Genomic DNA, 21580 nt, shown 5'->3' with positions numbered 1-21580 from the left:
CGCACAATGGAAACTGAAGAGAACCTGGAACTACCTCGGTATATCCTCGATCCAGCCAAGGTCCTCCTTGCAGCATCAGAGGTGGTTCCTATGGGGAAGACGGTCGTACCTACTCGCCTGCGCAAGAAAGTGTTGTCATGGGCTCATGACTCCTTGACAGCAGGACATTCGGAGGTTGCTTAGACCTTGGACCTACTGACCGAATATTACTGGTGGCCTCGGGTCTGGAGAGATGTTCGTCTCTATGTTAGCTCCTGTCTGACCTGTGCTCGACAGAAGATGCCACCTGGTCGGCCCTGGGGGCTTCTCCAACCATTGCCTATCCCCACCGAGCCTTGGACCCATTTGTCGACCGACTTCATCGTAGACTTGCCACGGTCTGAAGGGAAAACTGTGATATGGGTCACGATCGATAGGTTTTCGAAGATGGCCCACTTCGTCCCCCTCTCTAAGTTGCCAACAGCACCTGAACTCGTCAGTCTGTTCACCCTGCACATCTTCCATTTACACGGACTTCCCCTCCACATTGCCTCCGACCAGGGCTTACAATTCACGGCGAAATATTGGAGGGCACTCTGCAGAAATTTGGGGTCCAGTTGGACTTCACGACCGCCTTTCATCCCCAAGGTAATGGTCAAGCGGAACGCACGAACCGGACTCTGAAAGCCTTCCTTCGAGCCTTCGTGGGAGATCTACAAAACGATTGGGTGGCTCTACTCCCATGGGCAGAATTCTCCTACAATCACCATAGGCATTCGGCCATTGGTAGACCACCCTTCCAGGTGATATATGGAAGACGCCTCCGACCTCCCTTGCCTTTACCATTGGCGGTCACTTCACCTGCCATGCAGCTCATAGCTCAGCAACTACGCAGCCTCTGGAGCTCTACTCAGGAGAAATTGCAATGCACCACAGTCACGGCGAAGAAGTACGCGGACCATCTGCTACGTCCGGTCCTAGCACTTCTTCCTGGGGACAAGGTGTGCTTAAGTACCAAAAACCTTCGCCTGCGGGTTCCATCTATGTGCTTGGCTCCGAAGTACATTGGCCCGTTCCCCATCACGGAACAGGTGGGTGCTGTCTCCTACCGACTTCGCCTTCCCGCTACGCTCCGAGTGCATAACGTTTTTCACGTCTCGCTGCTCAAGCCGTTGGTCTTGTTCGTCTTCCATAAGAAGATTCCTGACTCTGCCGCTCCCGCAGCCCAGGAGGATTCGGTCTACCAAGTAAAGGACGTCCTAGTTGTACGGTTCCACCACCGCAGATGGGAGTACCTCCTTTCAGGGGAGGGCTGCGGTCCCAAAGAAAACATGTGGGAACCAGCCTCTAACATCCTGGACAAGGGTCTTCTCCACCAGTTCCACTTGGATCATTCGGCAAAGCCAAAACCCCCGGGAAGGGGGCGTAAGAGGGGGATACTGTTACGGTACCGGGCCGTGCCCCGGTCCTGCCACTCACCTCGGGGCCGGCCAGGCCCACGGTTGCTCTGTTTCGGCTGGCAAGGCCCGCCGGGTCCTCTCCCGCGGCGCTTTCTCCTCGAGGGAGATGCCGCCAATCCGTCGTGGCTGGCCCCACCCCCTAGGCGCGCACACGCAGGAGCTCCAGAGTTAAAGGGGCTAGCACGGTAACAGGCAGGACGGCCCCAGATGACGTCAGACGCTGCAGGGGTATTTAAACCCTGCTACCTTTGTCTTCTGGCTATCGACCCCAGCTTCCGACTACCTGCTTCTGACCTCGGCTTGGACTACTGGCTTCTGATTCCGGCTTCTGACTACTAGCTTCTGTCTTCGGCTTCTGACTACAGGCTTCTGACCTCGGCTTGGACTACTGGCTTCTGATTCCGGCTTCCAACATCTGGCTTCTGTCTTTGGCTTCTGACTACTGGCTTCTGACCTAGGCTTGGATTACTGGCTTCTGATTCCGGCTTCCGACTTCTGGCTTCTGTCTTCGGCTTCTGACGACTGCCTCTGACCTCGGCTTGGACTAGTGGCTTCTGATTCCGGCTTCCGACTTCTGGCTTCTGTCTTCAGCTTCTGACGACTGCCTCTGACCTCGGCTTGTCCATGGCTTCTGATTTTGGCTTCGCTCCACTGGTTCCTGACTCCAGCTCTCGTCCAGGAGGCCCCTCCTAAGTCAAAGCGGCTCGGGTCCTCACGAGCTCCTCTCGGGGGGACTGCGAGCTTCCAGTGGTGAAGTTCCAGCTGGCCTCCTGGCTTCGGCCATTCTCTTCTCAATCTTCAGGAACTCCTCTTCAGACCCCGGCCTTCAGGAGACCGTACGTAAGTCCAAGCGGCTCAGGTCCTAACGGGCTCCTCCTGGGGAGACCTCAGGCTTCTAGTGGTGAATATCCCTCTGGTCTCCTGCTCTGAGCTGCCTCACAGCTTTGACATCCACAGTGGGCCTCCCCACGGTGAGTCTTCATCTGTCTCAGCCAGTTCAAGGGTCCACGAATCCAACACAACGCTACTGAGGAACCCTCATCGGTGTACTCCGCTCTGAGGAACATTGCCGTTCCAACGCTACTGAGCAACCCTCGCCGGTATACCCCGCGCTGCGGGCCATTGCCATACCACACTACTGAGGACCCTCATCAGTGTACCCCGCTCTGCGGGCCTTTGCCATACCATCGCTACTGAGGAACCCTCACCAGTGTACCCCGTCTGGACCTTCACCATCCATCTCTACAGAGGACTCCTCCGTGGGTATTCCCCACTGCACAGACCTGTGGCACCTCAGCGTCTGTGTGACTTTCTGAATCACTCCCCGCTCCACGGGAATTGTCACTCTGTTTCTTTAATAAAGCTTCAAAGGACATTCTTGCTAGAACCGTCGTCAGCTCCCTGTGCTGGCGCCCCGTGGCTCCACCTCCTGGGGTCACCATCTCTAGCTCTTCTGCCCTCTTCTCTTCACTCTCTCTCTCCAGCACCTGTTGCTCTGCACACCCTCAGTTGAAACCTTGCCTACTGATGGTGAGGTTGACAGAGCTCCTCCCCGTAGGCGATACCATCTCTCACCTCGGTCCAGGGCCCACATACTCACAAATCCTAACAGATTGCCAAGTCCATGGACCCGGCACATGTCTCGACGCTCCAGGCCATCCCTGACCTCACCCAGCGAATTACGGAACATCAGAAAATTCTGGAGACTTTGGCTAATGCCATAAACCAATTGAATAATCGGCTGGACTCCGCCTCGATGCCTGCCAAGTCAAGCCCAGCTTTGCATGCATTTCCATTCCAGCCTATGGTGCCTATGCCAGCACCTCCTCGTTTCGCAGGTGAACCCCTATTGTGTAGGGGCTTCTTGAACCAGTGCAATATGCACTTTTCTTTACAGCCTGCATATTTTCCTGATGTAGTTTCCAAGACAACATACATCTTATCCCTCCTCGGTAGAAAAGCATTGGCCTGGGCATCACCCCTTTGGGAGTGAACAGATCCGATCCTTCAGGTCCTGCCGGACTTTCTCACCCTATTTCGCTCTGTGTTCGACGACCCAGATTGAAAGGCCATCTCCGGTTCTACGCTCCTGCATCTGCAACAAGGTTCCAGACCTCTGACCGATTACATCATCGAGTTTAGAACCCTTTCATCTGAATTGCACTGGGACCTGGGCTGTTTGTGTGCTATATTCCTCGAAGGCCTGAGACCGCGTATCAAGGACGAATTAGCAGCCAGAGAACTTCCTAAAGCATTGGATCCCTTAATTAACCTCGCCGTTCGTATCGACCGCCGTCTTCGCGAGCGTTCACACGAGACCAAAGGATCCAACAGGACGGCTTCAGGTACTCCACGCAGCCGCCCCACATTGTCCGCTCCAACTGCTGCTCCACAAGGCACCGAGGAGGAAGAACCAATGCAATTGGGCCACGGTCACCTATCTGCAAAGGAGAAGCATAGACATCAAAGATCGGGCCTCTGCCTGTATTGTGGCCAACTGGGCCATGTGGTACCCTCCTGCCCACTTTGTCCGGGAAACTCCCAGGCCTAGGTTCTGCCGGAGGACTTCTCCTAAGCCTAATGTCACCCTCTCCGCCATTAACCCTGCCTGTCTCAATTTACTCGGATGCTCAAGAATTCCCCACCTTGGTGTTGGTAGGCTCCGGTGCCGGTGAGAATTTTATCTTAAGAAGACTCATGGAACATCTTCGGATCCCCACCGTCCGGATGCCAACACCATTACTGCTCTCCTCCATCCATGGTGAACCTCTACCAGTCGAAGTTACTTTCTCCACGGTCTCCATTCGACTACGCACAGGATCTCTACACACAAAGACCATTTCCTTTCTGGTACTGGACAAGGGTATACACCCTGTGGTCCATGGATTACCGTGGTTAAAACTACATACTCCACAATTTGATTGGAGCACTCTACAACTGACTCAGTGGGGCAACTCCTGTCATAGGAGATGTTTGGAGGTCGTGTCCCCGATGCCCTGCTTGGTTACCACGACATCCCTTCCGGGTCTTCCCCTGCAGTACTCCTCTTTCACGGATGTGATCTCTAAGAAGGCAGCAGACACCCTGCCTCCTCACCGCTCCTTTGATTGTGCTAGAAATTTACTGCCTGACATTGAGCCTCCTCGCGGAAGGGTTTACCCACTTTCGTTAACTGAGACCAAGGCTATGTCCGAATATATACAAGAGAACTTGGCAAAGGGCTTCATTCGGCCTTCCAAATCTCCTACAGGAGCAGGGTTCTTTTTTGGGGGAAAGAAAGACGGCTCCCTCCGGCTGTGCATAGATTACCGCGGCTTAAACGAGATTACCCAGAAGGACTGTTACCCCTTGCCGTTAATCTCTGAACTCTTCGACAGGCTCTAGGGGGCCAAAATATTTACTAAATTGGACCTCAGAGGAGCTTACAATTTGGTCAGGATCCGAGAGCGACGAATGGAAAACCGCATTTAACACCCGTGACTGCCATTTTGAATATCTGGTAATGCTGTTTGTCCTCTGCAACGCTCCAGTGGTGTTTCAGAATACGATGAACGAAATCTTCAGAGATATGCTTTATAGCTGCATTGTGGTCTACTTGGACCACATCCTGGTATTTTCTCAAGACCTCCAGAGCCACCACCAGGGCTTCACCAATGTTCTGCAACGTCTGAGGGACAACCAGTTATATGCCAAGCTGGAGAAATGTTCTTTCGACCAGGAGTCTGTTCTATTTCTAAGCTATGTGGTCTCGAGCCAGGGTTTCCAAATGGATCCACAAAAGGCCAAGAGCATTCGCGATTGGCCTCAACCCACGGGCCTTAAAGCGCTCCGAAGATTCCTTGGTTTTACAAACTATTACAGGTCGTTCATCCAACACTATTCAATGCTGACCGCCCCGATCACAGCCATGACTCGCAAGGAGGCAAACCCCTCTCAGTGGTCGCCCGAAGCCGTGACTGCCTTCCAGGAACTCAAGAAAGCCTTCTTGCAAAAACCATGCCTGCATCATCCAGACGACCCTTCATCGTCAAAGTGGACGCTTCTGATGTTGGAGTTGGCGCTGTACTCAGCCAGCACTCGGCCAGTCACACCTTGCACCCATGCTTGTTCTTCTCCCGACGCTTTTCCCTGGCTGAGCGTAATTATGGGATCGGGGACAAGGAATTGCTGGCAATTAAACAGGCTTTCGAAGAGTGGCGTCCCTGGCTTGAGGGAGCACAGCACCAGATCACGATATACACTGACCACAAGAACCTTGAGTATCTCCACCATGCACAACACCTCAATCACAGGCAGGCCCGCTGGTCTCTCTTTTTTACTCAGTTCAATTTCTCACTACGATACCAACCAGCCAATAAGAACGCTCGAGCTGATGCACTCTCTTGTTCGTTCACTACAGAAGATGTTCCGGATGTTCCCCGACACATCATTGACCCATCTAAAATTCTCCTCTCCACCACGTTCACTGTGCCACCTGGGAAGACGGCAGTTCCCCGACCACTTCGAAGGAAAATCCTCCGCTGGGTGCATGATTCCCTACTGGCAGGTCACCCCGGACAAGCTAGAACTCTTTCCACGCTCCAAAGGTTCTACTGGTAGCCGACCATGAAAAAAGATGCTCAAGCGTATGTCGAATCATTTCCCACTTGCGCTCGTCAGAAGCCTCCGGCGGGCCATCCTTGGGGCCTCTTACAACCCCTTTCTGCACCCAGTGAACTGTGGACCCATATAGTCACAGATTTCATTATGGACCTCCCTGCTTCCTCTGGCAACAACACCATTTGGGTCACTGTGGACCGATTTCCAAAGATGGCTCACTTCGTGGCACTACCTGGTCTTCCCCTCAGCCTGGAGTTGGCGAAATTGTTCATTCGCCACATCTTTCGCCTCCACGAACTCCCGAGACACATCCTCTCAGACCAGGGTGTACAATTTACAGCCAGATTTTGGAGGTCACTATGTAAAAAATTTGATATCGCCCTGGACCTCACATCGGCCTATCATCCACAGGCTAACGGGCAGACAGGAAAAACCGAACCCTGAATCAATTTCTTCGGGCTTACGTGAACTCTCGGCAGAATGACTGGTCCGACTTACTACCCTGGGCCAAGTTCGCCTTAAACTCCCACCAGTCTGCAACTACTGGGTCTTCACCCTTCCAAGTAGTATATGGTCGCCAGCCTCTGCCTCCTCTTCCACTACCTCTGTCTGTATCTTCTCCAGCGGCGCAGGCTACCGCACAAGAATTACATCAACTTTGGGACCACACCAAACAACTTCTTCAGCAAGCTGCTCTAAAGTCAAAGAAGTTCTACGATGCCCATCCTCGGGCAGCTCCACATTTCAACCCAGGAGACAAGGTGTGGCTCAGCACTCATTTTATTCGCTTGAAACTGTCTCCAGCCCGCTTCGGCCCCCAATACATCGGGCTGTTTCCCGTACTTTACCAGCTGGGACCAGTCACTTACAGTCTCTGCCTGCCCACATCACTCAAGATTCATAACGCCTTCCACATCTCACTTTTGAAGCCTCTTATCTTGTCCGAATTCTCCAAGAAACCACCTGAGCCCCAACCTCTGGCATCAGAAGAGGACATTACATATCAGGTACAGGACATCCTGGCTTGAAGGGAAAGCGCTGGCCTGGGCTTCTCCCCTATGGGAACGATCGGACTCCCTTCTAAATGAGTTGTCTCAGTTCAAGGATGGGTTCCGATGGAACTTTGATGATCCAGGGTGGCATGCTGTGGCAAGCTCAAGTTTGTTACACCTTCGTCAAGGTCAAAAAAGTCTTTTTGACTATACCATTGAGTTTCGGACTTTGGCTGCTGAACTTGCTTGGCAGGAAGATTGTCTGCGAGCTATCTACCTGGATGGACTTTCCTCCCAGCTGAAGGATGAGCTGGCTGCACGGTAGCTCCCTTCCTCCCTCGAGGACCTTATAGACTTGACGGGCCAAATTGATCATCGTCTCCAAGAGCGTCGCCGGGAGAGTCGGATGCCCAAGAAGCCTTCTCAGGTTCAATCCCGTTCACCACCAACCACCAGCCCCTGCCACAGGTAGGGTCTCTATTGTGGCTAAGACAGAAGAGCCCATGCAGTTAGGCTGTGGGTGGCTGACACCGGAAGAGCGCCTCCGGCGGAGACAAATCAGTCTGTGTCTGTATTGCGGAGCACCTGGCCACCATCTACAGACTTGCCCTGTCCATCTGGGAAACTTCCCAGTCTGAGTTCAGAAGGGGTCCTGAAATTGGGCGCAACATCTCCGGCCCCTCAACTGTCTGTACAGGTTACCCTGATTTGAGATTCCTGGTCCTTCCCAGTTCTTGCTCTGGTGGACTCCGGAGCAGGAGGTAATTTCATCCTTAAGAATCTAATTCAACTCCTGGGTATAAAAACCCGTCTGCTAGAGACTTCCCTGTGCATAGCTTCCATTTATGGGGAACCGTTACCCGGTCGAATATTCCTCACCACTGAGCCAGTTCAATTACGCACTGGTGCCCTCCACATAGAAGACATTGAACTACTAGTACTAGAGAAATCCATTCATCTGGTGGTCTTAGGACTACCCTGGCTCCAACGTCACTCTCCCCAATTTGATTGTGGTTCACTGCAACTGGTAGAGTGGAGTTCCACCTGCCACCAGTCCTGTCTACATAAAGTAGTACCGCCACCTATGGTTCCTCTGGCTGCCGCTTCTTCTGGTATACCCACTCCTTACGCGGATTTCAAAGATGTATTTTCCATGCAAAAAGCAGACCTTCTCCCACCTCTTCAGAAGTTTGATTGTCCCATAGACCTCCTACCTGGGACCACGTCTCCCCGAGGGCATACGTATCCTCTGTCTCTCCCAAAGACAAAAGCCATGACTGAGTACATTCTAGAAAACCTTGCAAAGGGATTCATCCGCCCCTCTACCTCTCCTTTTGGGGCAGGATTCTTTCTTGTGACCAAGAAGGATGGGTCTCTCAGGCCGTGTATTGACTACCGTGGCCTGAATTCTATTACCCGTAAGGACAAGTACCCACTGCCACTGATTTCAGAACTATTCAATCGCCTGCATGGAGCATCCATATTTACCAAGTTGGACCTACACGGGGCATATAACTTGGTATGAATCCGCCCGGACGACATTTGGAAGCATTTAACACCAGAGACAGGAATTACAAATACCTGGTGGTGCCCTTCAGTCTCTGTAACTTGCCCGCAGTTTTCCAACAAATGATGAACGAAATTTTCAGAGATTTGCTGTATACCAAGGTTTTGGCATTCTTGGATGACATCCTCGTCTTTTCTAAAGATTTGGCCACACACCGCACTGATGTCTGCATTGTCCTCCAGCGTCTTCGTGAAAATTACTTATTTGCGAAGTTGGATAAGTGTTTATTTGAGAAATCCAGTCTGCCTTTCCTCGGGTACATTATCTCCTAATGAGGATTCTCTATTGACCCTGCTAAGTTAAAAGGAATCTGAGACTGGCCGCAACCCGTGGGCCTTAAAGCCCTCCAGCAGTTCTTAGGATTCTCAAACTATTATCGCCATTTTATTCCACACTATTCAACCTTGGCTGCCCCTCTGACTCGCAAGGAACAAGACTCCCGAAATTGGACACCAGAAGCCATCTTAGCCTTCTGCCACCTCAAGGAAGCCTTCCAGGAGGGGTCTTGTCTCCATCACCCAGACCCAAACCGCCCCTTTCAAGTAGAAGTGGATGCCTCCACGATCTGGGCTGGGGCGGTCCTGAGCCAACGCACTGCTTCTGGATCCACAGTTTCACGCTCATTTTATTCTCGCAAGTTCTCGCCTGCGGAACAGAATTATAGTATCGGAGACCGCGAGTTACTTGCCATCAAACTAGCCCTTGAAGAGTGGCACCCATGGTTAGAGGGTGCTCAACACAAGTTCATTGTGTTCACTGACCATAAGAACCTGGAACATCCGAGCCACGTCCAACGTCTCAACGCCCGTCAGGCCCGATGGGCATTATTCTTCTCCAGGTTCAACTTTGAGCTTCGTTACCGTCCAGCTGAGAAAAACCTCCGGGCAGATGCTCTATCACGCTCATTCAAGCCTGAAGATACTCCGGAAGAACCTAGTCATATCATAGATCCAGCTTGCATTTGCTTATCTGCTACTCACCCAGTCCCTACTGGGAAGGCTGTTGTGCCCCGACGACTCCGAGAAAGAGTCCTCCGGTGGGCACATGATTCAAAGTTTGCTGGTCCCCCAGGGCGAGCACAAACCTTGGCGCTGCTCCAGCGTTTCTTCTGGTGGCCCACTATGGATTCTGACGCTAAAGCATATGTCGAATACTGTAACACTTGTGCACAGCAAAAACCCCCAGTCGGTCGACCCTGGGGCTTACTCCAGCCACTTCCAGCTCCCGAGGAATCATGGACCTACTTGTCTATGGATTTCATCGTGGACTTGCCTCCCTCTAAGGGCCATACCATCATATGGGTAACCATAGATCGATTTTTAAAAAATCGCCCATTTCGTCCCTCTACCAGGCCTACCATCTGCTCCTGAACTGGCACGCCTATTCTTTCACCACGTCTTTAGATTACATGGCCTACCCAAGGACATTGTCTCTGATAGAGGTCCACAATTCATTGCTAGATATTGTTGCGCTCTCTGCCAAAAATTCGGCATTAACATCAGTCTAACAACCGCTTACCACCCTCAAGCCAACGAACAAGATGAGCGAATTAATTTCTCCTTAAAAGCCTTTCTCCGCGCCTACTTTAACAACCGCCAAACAATTAGTCCGAACTTCTTCCTTGGGCAGAGTTTTCTCACAACTCCCACATCGCCACTGCTACAGGCACGTCACCATTCTCCATCATCTATGGAAAACAACCACGATCACCATTGCCCATACCATTATCAGTACCCTCTCCTGCGGCGCAGGCTACTGCAGATGCCCTTAAGGCTTTATGGGAACAGAAGAACCTTCTCTTATGTCAAGCCGCTTCCTGGGCCAAGAGATCTGCTGACAGTCACCGACGCTCGGCCCCTGAATTTCTTTCCGGCCAGAAAGTCTGTTTAAGCACTCGGAATATCCGACTCAAGATACCGTCTCAAAGATTCGCTCCAAAGTACATTGGGCCTTTTTCAGTCACCCGATGCATTGGACCAGTTACATACCAGCTTCGGCTGCCTCCTACTCTGGGAATACATAATACGTTTCACATAACTCTTCTAAAACCAATGGTCTTGTCCTGGCCTTCCCGAAAAGCTCCTAAACCACCTCCATTGGTGGATGAAACTGATACGACCTACAAAGTACATGAAGTCCTTGATGTCCGACGTAGGGACCACCGGTGGGAATACCTCTTTTCCTGGGAGGGTTACGGTCCCGAAGAAAACTCATGGGAACCAGCTCAAAACATCCTGGACAAAACCTTCCTCCTGCACTTTCATCGTGCCCATCTGGGCAAACCCCGACCTCCAAGAGGGGGGCGTAATGGAAGGGTACTGTTACGCATGCCGTCCGCAGCAGACCCGCAACACAGCCCCCTCACCTATCTGCAGTGACTCCAGCTCCTGGTTCCTTCTCTCTGGCAGCGATGGGCCGCCAGTTCCATCCTCAGGCCTCCCCTGGTGCCTCCGGCTCAGCTGCTGTCCCTCCACGTCCATTGCTTCACGTCGGGCCTCTCCATGTGACCCACGGAGAGACGCTGCTACTCGGTGCCATGCCCCCCTCCCTAGGCGCGCGCACATCTCCAAGGCTTAAGTAGGGACCGTGGCGGGAACTTAGTTGCGGCCCCGGATGTTGACGTCGGCGGAACACCAGTACTTAAGCCCGGGCTCCGCTCCCTAGCTTTGCCTTTGCAACAGGTCTCCTCGCTGGTCAAGTACTCGTTGCCTCTTCAGAGATTCATCTCGTTCCTGTTCCTCGTGTGATCCTGGTTCCTGTCTCCTTGTTCCTACATTACTGCCTTACACCTTTCTATGGATTGCCTATACGGACTTTGACTCTGCTTCGCCTGACCATGCCATTGACTCTCTCCAGACCCGGACCTCTGCATTGCCAGTCTACGTCGTTGCCTCTTTCCAGACCTGGACCTCTGCATTGCCTGACTACGTTTCTAGACTATCTCCTTGATCAGACCTCAGCCTTGCTTGCCACTGCTTCCAGATTGCCACCAGCCCTGACTCAAGCCTGTTCCTCAAAACCTCATCTGCTTACCTCCTGGACTTGGACAATTCAGGCTTCGACCTGCTCTTGCTTGGCGCCCCCTGTCTGCCTTTTTTCCTTAGGCACCCGAGTCTCCAGGACATTACCTCGTCCAGTGTAAGACTTTACCATCTCTCTCCTGCTGTCTCTGGGCTGAACTCAATCTCCTCATCGACTACATACAGAGGCCCACCTAAGTCCAGCTGGCCCTGGCACCCAAAGGCTCAACCCGTGGGGAACGAGGGCTGGTATTGGTGAAGCTCCAGCAGGCCTCTGTTCATCAGCCCTCTCCGCCTGCCGATGGTGGGGATCCGTAGGTTCCTACCAATGGGTTGCATTAACCCCACCTTGGCCCAAGGGTCCAACAGTTGCTCAATGCAGATAAGGAATAAATCCAGGGTCCTCTGACATCTGTTATGTAGTTGCTGGGGTCTTTTTAGACTGTAAATCCGACAATTCCCAGAGTGAAATTTTGAATTCCTGAGGACCAATCAAATTCCTCTGGGGTGGGATTACTGGGTTTACATCTAGGATCCATGCAGACTCCTAGCCTACATTTCCCCCAAATCACCCTGTGACTCAGAGTTAAGACACTTGCCTTTAACCCATACAAACCCAAGCTTAATGCTAGCTAGAATACTTCTGCCCTGACATCATGACAATGAACCTTGGTAGCTTGTGAAGGAGTCTATATGCTCTATAATCGCAGACTTTTGTTTTCAGTTTTTATTTTATTTTTCCTGGGAATTTATCCCAGAAAAATGATGGTTTTTTTCCATTGATTTCTCTCATTTTTGTTCTTGTCGTAATAGAGACTGATCAATTCCTGGCGAAAATAAAATAAAAAAATGAAAATGAAGGTCCATATCCATAATAGAAAGGGGCAAATCAGCTGATGGAGCAAAAATAGCTAGCAGGAAATACTGCAACAAAGCCCAAGGGACAGAAGACAGATTCCCATGAAAAAACTTACGCAAAAGGGCAAAAAAAAAGAGAAGAAGAGGAGGGCAAAGGCAGAAAGGGTATTCCTGGGGTAAAGTCCTGTAAGACGGAGGGTCATGGTTGTACCCAGTAGCATGAATTTTACCCAACCAGCAAGAGGTTCCAACTAGCTGCCCACTTGCTTTCATAAATTTCCTTGTCTGCTTGGTTTTCTTTGCCATTTTTAGTTTCTGCCTCCTGTTCACTCATTGGTTAAAGGGAAGCTCCTCTTCCTCAGCCTTAAATTGTAGTGTCATTGTTTCGAATGCACAAGGAGAGACAGAAGGTATGATAATACAGATGTTTTTCAGGAACTCAAGGCCTACACATCTTCCTAGTTCATTGTAATATCGTTGACTCTCTCTATCCTCGTTCATTGTAATTTCCTTTCTCAGTTAATTGTGAACCGACATGATGTGTCCTACGAATGCCGGTATATAAAAATTGTTAAATAAATAAATAAATAAATAAATAAATAAATAAAAAGAGACCTCTGTAGTAAAGTGCCCTAGGCTTAGCATACTGCTTTACTTTGGATTTAGGTCATATTTTCTGTATGTTAAAATTACTTCCCACATGATAAAGATTTTAGTACACAAAAAATGTGTGCTAAGAGAGACATAAAAAAGTAAGCTAATTTTAGTTCACTTTCCATACAAATGCATGCTAAGGAGCTAAATATGGAATTACTTCAAATGCAGCAAAGTGTGCTAAAAATTAGTGCACCTTTTTCCTTCCCTTTTAGCACTGAAACTTCACTTCAGGAACTGAAGTTAAGTTTTAATTTCCATTTACTTCTGAGGGAAGTGAATGGAAGTTAAAGACCTGATTTTCAAAACTATGTATGTGCATAGAACTCTGGAGTTGATATTCAAAGGCATTTATCCAGATAACTTTTGAATTATCTGGATAAATGCCTACTTTTGAATATCCTTGGTACTTATCCATCTAAATTTAAGATGAACAATGACTTATCCTGCTAAAATTTACACGGATAATGTCGGGGCTTTTTGGGGTGGGCGTTCCAGGCCAGAGCTGAGATAGCAAGAAATCATATTTATCTAACTTTGATATTTGGAGTTAGTCAAATAAGTTATTTGGCTATGACAAGATATGAGCGAGAGAGCATTTAAACTTAACCATGGACATGTTCATGATATCAATGTAGAAAACCCCCCAAAATACAGTTCCCTTGTGGTCCATTCCCCTAACCCCCTCCCCAGTCAAACATTCCCAAGATCCTAGAGCCCTGCAAAACTAATATTTAAATTGCAGGTCTCTAGGCTTGAAAATCCTTTCTCTTCCTCTCTCTTCCGTCCCCCTGGTTGAAAGTTATTAAGGTATATGTATCCAGATAACGTTAGCTTTAACTGACTGTATTTAAAATATAACCAGTTAAGTGGAGACAAACCAAAATATCTTTGGAGGCCTGCAGGCCTGATCACTCACCCCACTAAATTTCTCAAACATATGTTGGGCATAGTGCCTGAACCCCCTCAAAGGATTTTTTAAAAGCTGGGGGTTTATTGGCCTGAGGAGCCTCCCCACCTCCCCTTCCTCCCTGAATTGTGGGTACTGGTTTATATAAATCTGCATCCTATGTGAGATGCTGTATCTGCAACTAACAGGTTTTGAAAATTGAAAACACATTGTCAAATGATTATATTAACTGTCCAATTTGTCATCTTTGCAATTCACAGCTGTCTCTGCTTTTGGCAAGAAATTTACTTCATTTTGGTGAAGAAAAGCCATAGGGTAAGTTATAGGCTAATGCACTGATAGATTATCAGTGCAATTCTGTATATGCTCTGAATTGTTAGCTATGCAAATATTGTGTGTGCATAATCAGCTGTATTTCATATCAGCATAATAAAGGGCAATACATTTATGATGATGTTATGGGGAATGATCTATAAACTAAAAATGCTCTGAGGGCAATATTCAGAAGAGTGGCAAGTGAATGTTACTGATGTTAACCTGTAGATTGATGCCACCTTGTGGCTCATTGTTATATCTCACTCTTTTCTGTTTCCTGTCTCTGTTGTTGCTTTAACTTTATCTGTTGCTTGCTGGCTAATACAATACAATATGGCATGCGTTCACTAACAACTTTCAGTTGTCTTTGTTTCTGCATATGAAACATGCTATTAGAAGTATCTGAACCCAAATTCCTTCCCTACATCTAAAGTAGAGAGTTTCCAGAGTGGAGGTGGCTCAGGAACTGTGAGCTACTGGCAAGGCTTGCAATATTGATTAAGACTCCATGTGCCCTTCTATGGACACAGAAGCACAAGAACATTTCTGCATCATGGCAGTTGCTAACAGCAAACTGCCCCCCGAAGGTATGAAGGTTAGTGGTGACTTAAGTAGCAACTAGGAAAATTTTACGGCAGGATTTGAAGACTACTCTCTAACCACAGGCTTAAATTTGAAGTCAACTGACGTGCGGGCAGCTACATTGAGGAAATGGGTACTGAATGCTGCCATGTTTATACGCACAATTTGAACTTTACAGAGGAACAGAGAAAAGACAAAAGTCATCCTTCATTCATTAGAATTAAAAAACGTAATATATGAAAGATACATAATTGGCTGCTTCAAGCAAAGAAAGGGTGAATCCATTGCCAAATTTATCATACATTTGAGACAGCAAGCAGCAACATGTGAATATGGCCCACTGAATGATAAGAATGTCATAATATCTCTGTATTGCTCCATGTTGTGACCACATCTAGAGTACTGTGTCCAATTCTGGTTGCCACATTTCAAAAAAGATATAATAGAACTGGAAAAAGTTCAGAGAAGGGCGACCAAAATGATAACAGGAATGATACAATTCCCTTATGAGGAAGGGCTAAAGCAGTTAAGGCTCTTTAGCTTGGAGAAGAGATGGCTGAGGGGAGATATAACAGAAGTCTGTAAAATCATGAGTGGAGTAGAACGGGTAAATGAGAATCCGTTGCTCACGTTTAAAAAAAAAAAAAAAAAAAGACACAAAGTTAATAAGTACCACTTTTTCAAAACAGACAAAATACTTTTTCATTCAGTGCAAAATTAAGCTCTGGAATTCATTGCTGGAAGATGTGGTAAAGGCAGTTCTTGTAGCTTGGTTTAAAAAAAGATTTGGACAGCTTAATAGCGGAAAAGTCCATAAGTTGTTACTAACCAGGTAGACTTGAGGAAAGCCACTGCTTATCACTGGGTGTAAGCAACATAGAATCAATCTACTGTTTGCATCCTGCCAAGTACTTGTGACCTGGATTAGCCACTGTTGGAAACAGGAGACTGGGCTTGATGGACCCTTGGTTTGACCCAGTATAGAAGTTTTTATGTTCTGAACTGATTCAGGATAAACTAGTCCTTTCCATAACCAATGAGAGTGCCTGACGCCATCTTCTGAGAAAATGAAACTGAAATTTGAATACAGCTGTTGAAATATGTCACACTGCGGAACTTACTGACTTGCAAATGAGAACTATGAAACAGGACCAGCAGGCTAACAGTATTAATGCAAAAAAACAAGCATCAGCTAAGCACAGATGGCTGCTGCAATAAGTGACAGCAGGATAGCTCACTAGAAACCAAATTTGCAGCACGTGGCAATGTACATGAGCAAAAGAAAGAACATTGTCTAGCATATAGAAAAACATGTAGATCATGTGGTAGCCTAAATCATTGTGTGAGAGTGTGTCAATTGAGTAAAAGGCAAAACACAGTGAATATGCTGCATAAGTTGGAGGGGATAGCAAGAATGCATCATCTAACTCTGATAAGTACTCATGTGATCTCAAAAAGAATGCTCAGGCACTATATGAACAAAAGGACACAAATGGTTTGTGAATCTAAAATTAAATAATATACTACAATCCAGTCAGCTGGACTTTGGGGCGATATGTAATGTCGTGTTTGAAAGACAAGATGAGATTGGTACCAAGGCCACAACTGCAACTGAGCAGCACCAATTTGAAGCTATATTCAGGAGAATTGATGACATTCTTGGGACTTTTTCATAGGCAGTGAAGTATACGTGAACATACTCATGAGCTTTAGTTGGAGATAGTGAAAGCCAATTAGAAACTACTGCTGACTGGTTCAACATGTGAGCACCTTGGGCTGATCCAGTTCACCATTCCTGCCAAACTAGAACATCAGTGCATCAGACTATTGTAGAAAGAACAACTGATCATGCTTTCTCAACTTTTTTATATTTTTGCTACCTCACTTCAAATTGATATTTTTTTATTTCTTATTTTTTTTCATTATATCTTTATCTCTGTGGCTTGTGCTTCCCTTTTTTGGTTCAAAATTGATTTTGACTTAGCACCAATATTTTTCTCAAGCATGGCGTCGAACAGATTCAAAAGATGCCTACAATAAGGTATGTGTGTATTGTTTGCGACCATTTCATAGTGCTCCAAATTGTTCCATCTGTGCAAGAATGTTACCGAGAGCACTCAGATACTGAAATTATAGGTTTTCCATGGAGACTGAGAACATATTGGCAATGAAGGTATGGGAACATGGAAAAAAGGCTAGTTAGAGACCCTCCTTCAGAAGCAGAACTCCAGTAATGCCAGGTTGAGATGTACAATGGCGATCCCCTTATTGTCAAAGTACTACATATAACAGCACGGAAAGCCCAGTCATGTTGAGTAGGGGTCAGAAATCTCCCTTCTACATGACAAGTCCTTAGCTTTCCCTATGGAGAAAAGGTACAGATTCATATCTTCCTCTCAGAAAAGGGGATCCAGATCAGAACTGGAGTAAAACCGAAGAAAAAGTATCTTTGCACCACGGAGTTCACAGCAGAACAATGGAGACTTGTCAGTCTTGAAGAGAGCCACTTAGCAGATGCTATTAAGAAAAAGAGACACACTGGCGCTGAGGACAGTGCACCTCCTCACTGTGCCCTCATTGCTGTGGCATAGAAAAAGCATGACACTGTGTAACAGGAAAGGGATAATATTTCCATATCCTGCAGAGTACTGGACCACTAATTGCAGGTTCTGTGATTTTGGGGCAGAATTCAACAGCTAGGGCCAATAAAAGGTTCATAACCAATAGACCACACCAATAAGTTGTGTTCTAAAACACAACAACCCATTTTCCAAATCCTTCAGAATAGGAACCGTAGCTATATCCATCCCCTCTGCTTTTCAGGGCAGACCCACCATTCATCTATTTCAGAATGCAGTACTGATAGATGAAGAGAGCAGTTCAGGGCCTATAGTAGGCACTGACCAAATGGTCCAGAGTTAGCCAGATAAGTTATTCTATATATTCAGTGGGATAAATGATCTGTTTAATATTCTTGAATAAAGTTATCTGGATAAACCTACCTGATAACTAAAATCTAATCAGCTATGTTTGAATATCGCCAGTTAGGTTTCAAAAATATCTAGGTACATATACTCTGATAACTGTACCTTTAATTGAGTATATTCAAATAATATATCTGGTTAAGTGCTGATGCTTTAAAAAAAATGTAAAAACAAAAGCTTTGGTGTGGACCCCCTCCCCAACCCCACCACAGTGAAACTGTGATGACATATTCTTCTGGGAATGTGCCACTCAGGCCAGAAAGACTGGTACACTGGCAATGTACGTCAGACAGGTTTCAACTGGAATAGTGACAGGGCATCTTCTACCTGTGATGGCCACCTTCCCCTCGGATTCAGCCCTCAGGTGCTGGTGGCCAGCAGGGCTTTTCGTGGTAGGTCCTGAACCAGCACACAGCAGGAATGCAATATGAAACATAAACGACCTGGAAACAGGAAGACCAAATGAGATGAGTCATCAGATCTACAGAAGCATGGAACATGCTACAATTAATGCAGCGAGATGGACTTTGAAAGCAGGACTCCAATGAGGGAGGCCAGATAATGAGAACCAAACTTTGACAACTTGCTGACTGGAAGCCTGAATATATATGTGTCCAAAAAAAAAATAAGGTGGCTGTCCTCAGGAAGTGCAGGCCAAGGAACTGGGAGGGCTGACCATCTAGTCCCTGTAGTCCACAGAGGCCTCTGCTGGTGGGAAGAGAGAATTGCCTATCGAGACCTTACAGTAACAAATGAGGCTACTGGCATCAAAGCTTCCTCCCTCCCAAACCCTCCCAAAATAAGGCATAAATATAGCAGGCCTATAGGCCTGAAAATCCTCCACCCCACCTCCATCTCCCACCCCCCACAGTTGCAAAATTCATACATAAATAAAGGTGCTAACAGAAGTTTACTCTGCCATCTGCACCCTATCTGGAACTCCCCAAACCCCCAACTGCAGCTTGGAGCTGGGAAGAATTATCCAGCAACCAGAACATCCAGCACTGCTGTCAAAGCAATACTCTTATAGCAATGCTGGTGGCTTACGTGATCAGCATTGCTATTAAAGCAACACTGAACATGCCAGGAGCTGGGCACTTCTTCCTAGTTCCTGGCTACCATAAAGGATTTGGGAGATTCCAGGTGGGGCTGGATTAAAGGGGAGAGGATGAACTTTTTCCAGAGTCTTTGTTTCCTTTTTGAATTCTGAAATGTTTTTAGTGAAGAAGGGAGGATTTTTTAGCCTATAGGCCAGCTAAGTTTTTGTCTTATTAATCCGCACATATCCACCATTCATGGTGGATTCAACCAACAAACCATCTTGGCTCTATGTGACCTGTTAAAAGAAGATCTGAAGAGTCAAATACATAGAAACCATGCTTTTCTTGTACATATCAAAGAGACCACTGCCTTGGCTTTCTTAGCCATAGGCAGTTCCAGACAACAGTAGAAGAAGATGACGGGAATTAGTTTGCCATGTTACATTGCTTTGATGTATTTCTTCATGCACTTCTGCACAGAATGAAGGACTATATTTCATTTTCTCTTTCAAAAGAAAAGAGCAAACTATGAGGGACTTCTATGACATCAGTTTTCCTTCTGTTCTGGAGGCTATTGATTGCATGCATGTGGCATTCAGAGTACCATCTGAGTATGAAATAGAAATAGGAAAATATTATACTCCATGATTATGCAGATATTCTGCAAATCCAGGAGCATTATCACAAATGTCCTAGACAAGCACCCAGGGCAGTGCCACAATGCAGACATTCTCCATGGAAAAGCAGGAGAAATGTCAACCATAAAAGTGGATGATGTCATCTGACAGTGCCATTTCGGAGCATTCTGTCTCACAAGCTCATAACAAAAACTTTCTATTGAGTATATGCAGGAATTCCTGCATTAATTTTGCCACATATTTCTCTCAGTCTTTTAATGTCTGTTTCGTGAATAGTCAGAATAATCTCTCATTTTGTATCACTGTGATTTTTCAGACTATTTTGTTAAAGTTTTTTCTTTTCTTCAAATATTTGCTCTTCTTTTTTGTCTCTAATATCCGAAAAATCTTCATCAATCAGGAAATAAACTTTTAAGTCCTATAGAAAATGCTGCCACAAAATGGGAAGTCAGAACCTGTATGATCTATGGGCCAGATTTATTAAGGTTTTTCTCCTTGTAAAGGAGTGGCTCTACAACCCCTCTTTAATCTGTGCAGGACCAGCCTGGTCCACCTTAAAAGCCATAGAGATGGAGAGCTCTGTGGGCGGATCTCCTGGGAGGAGGAATAGGAATGTGAGCCCATCTGGGAACAGAGAGGCCCCACATTTCCAGGAGAAGGCAGCTCCTGAATCCTTTCTGGTATAAAGTAATGGTGGAAGTAAACTGCAGGAGGTAAGCAGTCTATGTATTTGTATGCTGATAGTTGTAAATAAAACTGGAATTTGTAAGAAGAAAGGCTGGAGTCAGTATGGTTCCTGCCTCCAACCTAAGAAAGTCACTCGGCTATCCCACACTCCCATTCTGTGTCTATGGGAAAAATGCTTAGTAAATGAGGCCCTATGTTTGAAGTATCTAGGTCCGGATCATGACATTTGGGCATGTGGACCATGTGACACAGCGTCACCCAGGGCCCAAACCTACAGAGACATAAAGCTCAAAAATGAGCTCTCTTCTCCATCTGTTAAAAGGAAAATTACTCAGAAAGGGCCGGATTTTAAAAGCCCTATACATGCCGGGCCTGTTTTATAAAGGCCCGGCGACGTGTGCAAAGCCCCGGGAGGCATGTAAGTCCAGGGGCTTGCAAAACCGTGGGCGGGGCGGTCTGGAGCGGAGCGGTCTGGGGCAGAGCAGGGGCAGGGCCAGAGGCCTCAGACATAGCAGCCATTTGTTGCTGTGTCAAAGGATCGCGTGCCGGCAGGTTGCCGGCACGTGCAACTTGCGCCTGCCCAGAGGCAGGCACAAAAGTAAGACAAAGGTCAGGGGAGGTAAGAGTAGGGTTGGGGGGGGAATAACGTGTGCGTGCCAGGTAGCGCTTGCACATATACTCCCGCGCACACCTTTGAAAATCTACCCCAAATGACCAGAACCCAGCAGGTCAATGCCTAGAAAGAGTAAAGCGGAAGCATCTCAATCTCATGGCTCCTGAAAAAGAAAGAAACCTTGTTTTAGACCATCAGAACCAATTCCAAAGATGGTTCTTTACTAACTATCTTGGTGCAAGAAGTGTATTGCCGCTCTTGCCTTTACCTCCATTGGCAGAATACCATGTTTTTGTACAAAAACTGTGGTCTGATTTAGTTTCATCATTTGCTAGTAACATATCAGCTTCTTTTTCAGAAGTAAAAGTATCAGAGTTAATTCTGGAAAAGTCAGCAGAAGAGCTTTGTTCTAAGCTATGAATCCAATGGATAAGGTGGGGTCGTCGCCAAAAAACAGGAATTCTTGACAGAACCCACCAGTTGTCATCTCCAAATTGGAAGATTCACTTGATTCTTATTCCAAGTATTATTCTATGTATTATTGCAGCCTTCCCCAGAGCTGCCTTCAGATCTATGACCAGAACCTGCAAGGAGTAATAAGCCCACTGAAGATTTGACATATCCCGTATTTGTACAAAAGATGATGGAGGCTATACCCTTCAAATTAGATGAAGTCTCAGCG

General features: G+C 47.2%; 1 protein-coding gene across 1 annotated transcript in view; it reads left to right on the top strand.

Moving 5' to 3' along the window:
- Positions 1 to 21580, top strand: part of BSN (bassoon presynaptic cytomatrix protein) — a 618895-nt gene that overhangs the window by 535063 nt on the left and 62252 nt on the right. The window contains exon 10 of the mRNA XM_029599675.1: positions 14300 to 14354. Coding sequence (XP_029455535.1) covers positions 14300 to 14340 — 41 coding nt within the window. The 3' untranslated portion in view covers positions 14341 to 14354. The remainder of the gene's footprint in view (positions 1 to 14299; positions 14355 to 21580) is intronic.

The sequence above is a fragment of the Rhinatrema bivittatum genome, chromosome 4, assembly GCF_901001135.1.
Source record: "Rhinatrema bivittatum chromosome 4, aRhiBiv1.1, whole genome shotgun sequence".
Lineage (NCBI taxonomy): Eukaryota > Metazoa > Chordata > Amphibia > Gymnophiona > Rhinatrematidae > Rhinatrema > Rhinatrema bivittatum.
Note: the sequence above shows the minus strand (reverse complement) of the source record. Positions and strands in the feature narration are given on the sequence as shown.